The sequence below is a fragment of the Palaemon carinicauda genome, chromosome 10 (genome assembly GCF_036898095.1).
Source record: "Palaemon carinicauda isolate YSFRI2023 chromosome 10, ASM3689809v2, whole genome shotgun sequence".
NCBI lineage: Eukaryota > Metazoa > Arthropoda > Malacostraca > Decapoda > Palaemonidae > Palaemon > Palaemon carinicauda.
The window spans coordinates 140,805,122-140,815,121 of record NC_090734.1 but is presented as its reverse complement, the minus strand read 5'-3'; the positions used below and the strand labels follow the sequence as shown (position 1 = coordinate 140,815,121).

At 32.4% G+C, this 10,000-nt stretch overlaps 2 protein-coding genes across 2 annotated transcripts in view; one reads left to right on the top strand and one right to left on the bottom strand.

The window, feature by feature from the left end:
- The window catches only part of LOC137648850 (uncharacterized PE-PGRS family protein PE_PGRS46-like), a 1,776-nt gene extending 968 nt beyond the window's left edge, over window positions 1-808 (top strand). Inside the window, exon 2 of the mRNA XM_068382014.1 lies at window positions 1-808. This exon is cut by the window's left edge and continues 32 nt beyond it. Within this exon, the coding sequence (XP_068238115.1) occupies window positions 1-394 (394 nt within the window). The 3' untranslated portion in view covers window positions 395-808.
- Window positions 809-6,046: 5,238 nt separating this feature from the next.
- On the bottom strand, window positions 6,047-7,229 carry LOC137648851 (uncharacterized). The gene is made up of 2 exons (XM_068382015.1): window positions 7,015-7,229; window positions 6,047-6,628 (listed from the first exon to the last, which is right to left on the bottom strand). Exons 1-2 carry the CDS (start codon window positions 7,024-7,026, stop codon window positions 6,242-6,244), a joined length of 399 nt encoding a protein of 132 aa, XP_068238116.1. The 5' UTR covers window positions 7,027-7,229; the 3' UTR covers window positions 6,047-6,241.
- Window positions 7,230-10,000: the final 2,771 nt, after the last annotated feature.

The window sequence follows — 10,000 nt, the reverse complement described above, 5'->3', positions numbered from 1 at the left end:
CGCTCCTAGTCCTCAGTTGGGACTTGGAAGCCTTGGAGGAGGGCTTGGAAGCCTTGGAGGAGGCCTTGGAAGCCTTGGAGGTCTTGGAGGAGGACTTGGAAGCCTTGGAGGAGGTCTTGGAGGAGGACTTGGAAGCGGGCTTGGAAGCCTTGGAGGAGGACTTGGAAGCGGGCTTGGAAGCCTTGGAGGAGGACTTGGAAGCGGGCTTGGAAGCCTTGGAGGAGGTCTTGGAAGCGGGCTTGGAAGCCTTGGAGGAGGACTAGGAAGTCTTGGAGGCGGGCTTGGAAGCCTCGGAGGCCTTGGAGGAGGCCTTGGCAGCCTAGGAGGAGGCCTTGGTGGTCTAGGAGGAGGCCTTGGAGGCCTAGGAGGAGGACTTGGAGGTTTCGGTCGTTAAAACATAACACGAAGGAGAAAGATATCTTGTTTTAAAAGGCAGGATAAAAACTGTTGATATTAGAATATTAATATTCCTAAATTAATCCACTTTTCAAATATTTCAAATAGATTCAGGCTCACTTCATGTGTATTTTGGGTAGATTTTATATGCAAAATAAAATCGTATATTTTATTTTTAGATAAAACAGACATTTCAAGGGATATCAAAGGGGATTTTAAGCACACGATCTAGATAATCTCGGTAGATTTTTGCATAAACGAAACTATGATATGTTTTATTTTTACACAAATCTCCTTCAAGTGAAATTATTAAAGGATTTATATACACATGGATATTGCTGGGACATTTTCTGTGTGAATTAAATTTTAATATACTATTTCCGTTATGAATTCTGCAAAATTAATAATTCCTGTTGCCTTTGTAACTAAAGATTTATCATAATGTCTATCATTTAGTCTGCAAAGAATTGTAATATGTTATTTTTCTAATATAGATCAGATTTTGAAGCTTGTGTTTTTATGGGTCCCTCTAGTTTATATATAAAAAGGTAAAAAAATAATTATTGATGTCCAAAGTCAATTAATTTGTAATGTATGTTTCACAACAAAATTGCAAATCATGAGGTAAACTAACATGTGTATGACTATATATTTATATATATATATATATATATATATATATATATATATATATATATATATATATATATATATATATATATATATATGTCTATATATATATACATGTGTATATATATATATATATATATATATATATATATATATATATATATATATATATATATTTATACATACAGTATATATATATACATATATATATATATATATATATATATATATATATATATATATATATATATATATATAAATATAATCATATACTGTATATATATATATATATATATATATATATATATATATATATATATATATATATATATGTATATATATATATATATATATATATATATATATATATATATATATATATATATATATATATATATATATATACATATATGTATATATATATATATACAACAACATCAAAGGCTACCGTTTCTAGTCCACTGCTGGACATACGCCTCACGCATGTCTGTATTCATGTCTGGGGTTTGGCCAGTTTTCACCACCACGGTGGCCATTGTGGATTGGTGATGGTGGCATACTTTTCTCTGATCGTTCACAGTAAACCAACCAAGTATGGATGGCCCTTAATACAGCTCTTTTGATCATGGCGATACACAAACCTTTTCAATACTGCAAGGTATCCTCATTCATATATATATATATATATATATATATATATATATATATATATATATATATATATACACACATATATATGTATATATATACAGTATATAGATATACATATAGATATACTTACATATATATATATATATATATATATATATATATATATATATATATATATATATATATACAGTATACAGTATAAATATGCATGAGTATATACACACACACACATATATATAGATAGATAGATAGGAAGATAATATACATATATGTGCATATATATATATATAAATATATATATATATATATATATATATATATATATATATTTATATATATATATATATACACACACACAATTATAATATTTGTGCATGTATGTATAATGATGAGTAAATATTCATATCAATGTAATGGACTATTTTAATCTTAGCCTTATAACTAAGACCTTACAAAGACAATTCATTGTCACTGCCAAGGAGAACGTCTCAACTCACGGTCAGTCCCACAGAGTCATAATTGGGAGTGGCCGAGAATAGCCTTCAATCAATTTATCCTCTGCACAGTTTTCTTTCTTTATGTCCACTGTAAAACAACAGGTTTGTAAACAGGTTCAATTTTCTCTCAGTTTTAAAAGTTTAAAGGCCACTCAAGAATGGCAGAGGCAAGGGACAGTGACATTGCCCTATCGGGCAGGACAATGCCCTAGAGACTGACCTTATATACATATTGATCAGCGACCAAGCTCCTTTTCCACCCAACTAGGACCAAGAGGGGCAGGCATTGCCTGCTTATGACACGGCAGATAGATCTATAGGCTCCACCAAAACCCCTATCTCTAGCTCACAATGATGGTGAGGTTGCAGTAACCAAAGAAACTAACGAGTTTGAGCAGGAAGCAAAGCCCAGTCTGGCATTCACCAGTCAGGGACGTTACCACATCGGCCACCACAATCTTTACCGTAAAACAGAGAGAACATAATTATCGCCTGCTATCTCACGATTGCACAACATCATTCTGGGAGAATGAGAATCTTGGTAAGAATCCGGATACCTGTCGTAATCCTAAATAACTCGAAGGATACTCCATAGAGTATCCTAAAGTCTTGAGTCGAAAAAATCCATAATCATTTATCGTTGCGTATTCTGTTCGTCAGGATCCTTCGCACTGTTCCTAAGTCTCTACTCTGTGCTCAAGGCTTGGCCAATCCCAAGACACTCACATTCTTGCAAAGTTTATGTCAACAAAAACAAATGCAGTCGTTTTAGTCCACCGCAGGACAACGGCCTCAGACATGTCTTTATTCAAGTCTGTGGTTTGGCCGGTTTTCATCACCAAGCTGGCCTGTGCAAATTATTGATTGGGGTGGGGAGACTTCAGTCTGATCGCCCGCAGCAAACCAACCTAGTATGGGTGGCCGTGACTAGTACAGCTTTCTTGATCATGGCGATAACAAAGCACCACGTTAATATATCCCTACTTAGAAAGGGTAAATCTATGTCACTCTTCAATAAATCGACCATATAACCTATTCGGCAATTGGTTTCATAAATTGCGTTTTTATTTTGCAATTCATTCTTCTATAAGCCTATTTCAATGAATTATTCTTACATTAAGTAACATTTAAAAAGTATTTTGTTTTGTAAAAGGTGCTGTTTATAGGCCTTTAGAATAGATTGTGTCTAAATTAAACCTTTAGAATTAAATTACAATTAATATCCATAAAATTTTAAATAAGATTCTGTGTAAGTTCTCGAATTTACGGGAGAAAAGATAATTATGATTACACAACACAAAGAAGGGTGGTATGAAATTTCTACTTGAACTGGACAAGTGAAAAATAAAAAGAAATTTCTGAAACCAACAGGAAAATAATTTCACTCATTTTCATAAAAAAATTAGTTTTCTCTCATTCAATATCCTACCTTGCGTTAAAGGCCATTCATGAATGGCAGAGGCAAGGGACAGTGACATTGCCCTATCAAGCAGGACAATGCCCTAGAGACTGGCCATATATACATATGATCAGCGCCCAAGACCCCTCTCCACTCAAGCTAGGACCAAGGAGGGCCAGGCAATGGCTGCTGATGACTCGGCAGGTAGACCTATAGGCTTCCCCAAACGTCTCATCCTTAGCTCACAAGAGTAGTGAGGTTGTAGCGACTGAAGGAACTAACGAGTTTGAGCAGGACTTGAACCCCAGTCTGGCAATCACCAGGCAAGGACGCTACCACCAGGCCACCACAACACTAGGATGAATCAGTTTTATGAGAAGCTACGCCTATTATATATATAATGGTCTTTTTAACAGATAATATATTCAGAGAATAAGTTAATATACTAACATTTAGAGGATGAAACAACAATAAATACAACTGATATATCTCGCTAGTCACTTGTTCGATAGACTGAGTTAGTTTTGTCAAAGTGAGGCGAAAGCCTATTTCTTTTTCTGTAAATTAATTTTACATACAAATGTGATAATTCTCTTCTGATGGAAAATGTGCAGTGTTAACACTCCATATTAACATAGCAACTGCTGCTTAGTTAACGCTGTTAGAAATTTGCCGTAAAAAGTGTAAATATCCTGTTATATGCATTGCCAAGCATTTACTGCTTTAAAAATGGATATATTGATGTAAAGGATTGATATTACGGTCACCAATCCGTAAAATATAATAACAAAGTAAGATAAAATTACGGTCGCCTGTACACTGAAATACGGCTGAGAACGGTATATTATTACTGAGAATTTCCAAATAAAATTACGGTTTGTTAACAGTGTATAGTGCTTAATCTACCTACCAACAATTAAAAAATACCACTTGCCAGTGTGTGACAGGGTCTTGACTATAGCTCGATAGGCCATACACACATTGTTTCCTAACTGCCTGTCGTCTGATAAATTGTAAATATACCACATTGAAAGCTTGCTATGTCTTTACTCACAGAATTCAAAAGAAATGGGCGTTGGCTGGATGTAGGTAATCCATATACTTCACGAAGGGTGGCAGTTGATATACCAGCCCGACCATGTACTAAGTTCGTGAAATTAAAAATGTTAGGTCTCCATACCCACACTCCACATGTTATCAATACTCTCATGAGGTTAGAACAGCAAGCGCTGACAAGATGGTGGACCATTATCCAGGGTAGTACAGTGCTTCAGATTTTGGGTGCCTTTTTTGATAGCGCACTAGTCTTGGCACTGCCAAGTTTTCTCATTATTGGGTTTTCTCATTATTCTTTTGATAGCTGGACTGCGCCTATAGATATCGCGAGGGACCTATAGTCAATTTCTTTTAATGAGGCGCATTTGCACTAGCTCGCAGAGGTGTCCTTTCAGCTCGGAAAAGTTTCCTAATCGCTGATTGGTTGGACAAAATAATTCTAACCAAAAATTGAGTATAGTACCGTCTTCACCCACGGCCATTGCTTCAGGATCTCTTGTGAAATTTCTCTGCCTAGGGCGACTCTCTTTATTGGGTGCCATCCAGACTGAGCCGGTCTCTCCTCTGTGCTCAAGGCCCAATCCCAAGACACACATTTCTTGAAAAAGCAAAACCGAATCTTTCTATGTACATTTCCCAGATATTTCGACCTAACCCCCCCCCCTACCTTTCTTCGTTGAATTGTGCTAATCCTAAGTTTTGTTTAATAGATAAAATAGTGGCTGTAAGCTACTGAGGCCAACATTTCAGCATTGGAACATGAAAAGAATAAGACTATTGTTACATCTTATATGTATGTATATATATACATATATATATATATATATATATATATATATATATATATATATATATATATATATATATATATATATATATATATGCGTGTGTGTATATGTATATACATATACACACATACACACACACACACACACACACATATATATATATATATATATATATATATATATATATATATATATATATATATATATATATATATATATATATATATGTATATATATGCATATATATATGTATATATATATATATATATATATATATATATATATATATATATATATATATATATATATATATATATGAGTGTGTGTATATTCATGCTCCTCGGAAGAGGGTGACTCTAAGGTCATCAGTTATTTTCAAAATAGGTGTTTGTTAACTTTAATCATTCGTCTGTTTATATCATTGTTATTTGTCATTAAATAAACACAGTTTACTCATCTCCTCTTTCATCCTCTATTCTTTACTCTTTTATATTTAGTTAATTATTCAATTATTCGTGACCTTTTGATATTTACAGCATGAAAGTATATTTACAAAGGAATAATAATTAATATTATAATTATAATTGTTATAACAATTTATGATAATATTAATCAAAGACAATTGCTGTTATTTTTTGTTTATTTCAGAATGATTCACATTCAGGAAAATCCTAATTTACAGTCATATTGCAATAGAATTCTTACTACTGTAATTGATAGTAACTACAGGAATCCTACAGTGTTATTAATGGAATTGTCTATTTTCGGCGCGTGTCAATACAGAAGAAAAACGATTTTGTCATAAAAGCCATTAGAATTACAAATCACCACACGATGGTTTCCTTCCAGGCCATTCCGTTGCCCTTTCCTCCTGGGCCAACTCCTCCAAATCTGGTAATTTCTCCAAATCCGGTCATTCCTCCCTTGTGTTTGCCTCCGAAATTTGGCCCAGAGCCGAATCCTCCTCCAGGTCCGAATCCTCCCTGGAAGCCTGGTCCACCAAATCCTCCGAAGCCTCCCATCGGTCCAGGTCCGAAGCCAAATCCTCCAGGTGGTCCAGCTCCAAAGCCAGGCCCTCCAAAACCAAATCCGGGTCCTCCAAAGCCAAATCCAAGTGCGCCGAAGCCGAATCCAGGTCCGCCGAAGCCGAAGCCGGGAAACGAACGCTTTTGTTTAGCGGTTGTTAAAGTCACCAAGAAAAAAAGCACCACCTGAAAGAAGAATATCTTGACATTACCTGATATCTCATTGGTTATAAATATAAACAACTAAGATATGATAGTTTTACTTAAATGCAACTGCTAAGATAATCGTCGGAATAAAAAATATACTTAAAACACTTGATATTGAATAATCGTAACAATATATTGAAGCAATTCGAAATCATTTTAATCTATAACCTATCATCATCGGTTGGTTTTAAGTATAAAGAAAAAATATGATTTTTTTTCTATATCACTGCTAAGTTACTCGTCTGAATAAAAAAAAATATTCTTAAAAACTTGATACATATTGGCCACACTGAAAGAATCTTGTGTAAAATCTAATTGAATAAATGAAATGATATTGGAAACTGAATGTATAATTAACATCTTACCCAGACTTTCATCTTTGGGGCGACGTTTTAACTCGATGAGAGGACGACTACAACTGAAGCTAATGTCTTTTGCGATCCAGCTTTTAAGTAAAGATTTATAAGAATGAGCAATGACGGAAGTATTCTCTATCCTGATTCCAGAGCCACACCCTTTTTATCTATGAATTCACACACAGTCAGCAATGACCGTGAATCTAAATCGCATACCTTGGCAATGACAGAGATTGGCTTAACTGGCTGTCCTTTTTTTTTTTTTTTTTTTTTTTTTAGCTCGCACTTAGTCAGGGTTTCAAAATAACAGTAAATCACGGACGAGTTAAAAGATGAATGGCAGAGAAGGAAGGAGGCTATAAAAACTGGATACATATGTTATAATGATAAAGATGAATTGCAGAGAAGGAAGGGGGCTATAAAAACTGGATACATATGTTATAATAATAAAGATGAATTGCAGAGAAGGAAGGAGGCTATAAAAACTGGACACATATGTTATAATAATAAAGATGAATGGCAGAGAAGGAAGGAGGCTATAAAATCCAGGATACATTATGCTGCATATAATAAATTAAGTTTATTAAAAATAGGATAAAGATGAATGGCAGAGAAGGAAGGGGGCTATAAAAACTGGATACATATGTTATAATAATAAAGATGAATTACAGAAAAGGAAGAGGGCTATAAAAACCGGGATACATTATGCTACAAATAACAAATTGAATTTATTAAAAATAGGATGAAGATGAATGGCAGAAAGAAAGGGGGCTATAAAAACCGGGATACATTATGCTACAAATAACAAATTGAATTTATTAAAAATAGGATGAAGATGAATGGCAGAAAGAAAGGGGGCTATAAAAACCGGGATACATTATGCTACAAATAATAAATTAAATTTATTGAAAATAGGGTAAAGATGAATGGCAGAAAATGAAGGGGGCTATAAAAACTGGGATACATTATGCTACAAATGATAAATTAAATTTATTAAAAATTATAAAAAAATGTGAATTATTATTTACTTAAAATGTCATTGAAATGGAAGAAAAATTCTCTATGATTGAGATCATTACCTTTTTAAATTCATCAAGTATAATTTGTGGTCAAAAATAAATCTTGTAATATCCGCAAAAATAAACTCGTAATTTTGGGGGAATTAAGTGATTTAGTATTATTAACTCCGTCAATACTTTAAGGTCGTAAAACAAAATCAGTGAAAACTAGTTATCTAAGTGTAACCCTATATATATATATATATATATATATATATATATATATATATATATATATATATATATATATACATATATATATATATATATATATATATATATATATATATATATTTATATATATATATATATATATATATATATATATATATATATATATATATATATATATTTATATATTTATATATATATATATATATATATATATATATTTATATATATATATATATATATATATATATATATATATATATATATATTAAATACTGCTTTTTTCTAGTCCACTGCAGAACAAACGCCTCAGACATATTCTTATTCATATTTGGGGTTTGGCCAGTGCAGACTGGCGATGGTGGGATATTTTCGTCTGATCACCCACAGCAAACCAACCTAGTATGGGTGGCCCTAACAAAGTTTTAGTACAGCTTTACAGGTCATGGCGATTCGCAAGCCCCTTTCAACACATTAAGGTATCCCAACATATATCTATACATATGTATGTGTATTTATGTATGTATATTTATGTGTACTGATAATAAATAAGAGTAATAAGGCTTAGTAAGAAAAATCAGTAAGAATGGATTAGAATATAGAGTACACGAAAATAAATTATATTCACAAATCATCATTAAGAATTTCACATCTGATTCACTTCATTCTTTAGGAAAAATGTTAAAAAAAAAACAATACTTTGGAAGATAAAAATATCAAGGATAAAAGTGAATCAAGGTTGTTTGTGGTGGAAAGCCGTATGATGCATAGTCCTCTCTCTCTCTCTCTCTCCTCTCTCTCTCTCCTCTCTCTCTCTCTCTCTCTCTCTCTCTCTCTCTCTCTCTCTCTCTCTCTCTCTCTCCTATTACCTTTCAAAACTTTGGTTACTCCATAAGTATTATTATTATTATTATTATTATTATTATTATTATTATTATTATTATTATTATTGTTGTTGTTGTTGTTGTTGTTGCTGTTGTTGTTGTTGTTGTTGCTGTTGTTGTTGTTGTTATCTTTTCCTTTTAAACTTATGGTTATTCCTTAAGCATCACTTATTATTATTATTATTATTATTATTATTATTATTATTATTATTATTATTATTATTACTACTACTACTACTACTACAGAGCTGCCCAATAAGTATTACTATTATTACTATTAAGAGGATATTCCATATCCCAATCTCGTTACATATTAAAAGCCAACCTCATCGAAAATATCCTTTATTACGAAGCTAACAATTACACTGAGGTCACTATAGCCTGAAATCATCATAACCCTTGGGAAGCTTATATTCATCTAAATTAAACAATCATTGCAAATGGTTAAGTTCAACATTCAATTCAAAACTCCCTTTCGTTATTATTATCGTTTTATATATAGAATTACCAAACAAATAAAAAAAAAAAAAACTATTACATTTTGGCACTGAGAGCCATCCTTTCGCGACCAATCAGTTTTATAAGGTTTTCGAAAATTGCTAAATTTGGTTTTCCTATTTTGCCAATATTGAAGGATTTCGCTCTTTCAAGATTAACAGGGTCGTTCGTACCCAATTGGTTTTCTGTTGGATTTAATCGTATTTTGATCCATAGGAGTTATGTTTAATTAAATAATTCCTATTGGTAAAATGTAAGATTGGTACTGTAAAATGGTACGTTTATATTTATTGAGATATTTGCAGGGAAATCTTTTGAATAAGTTATATGTGGAATTTTGATAATGATTTGATGTGTTAGAATCTCTACATAACAATCATATGC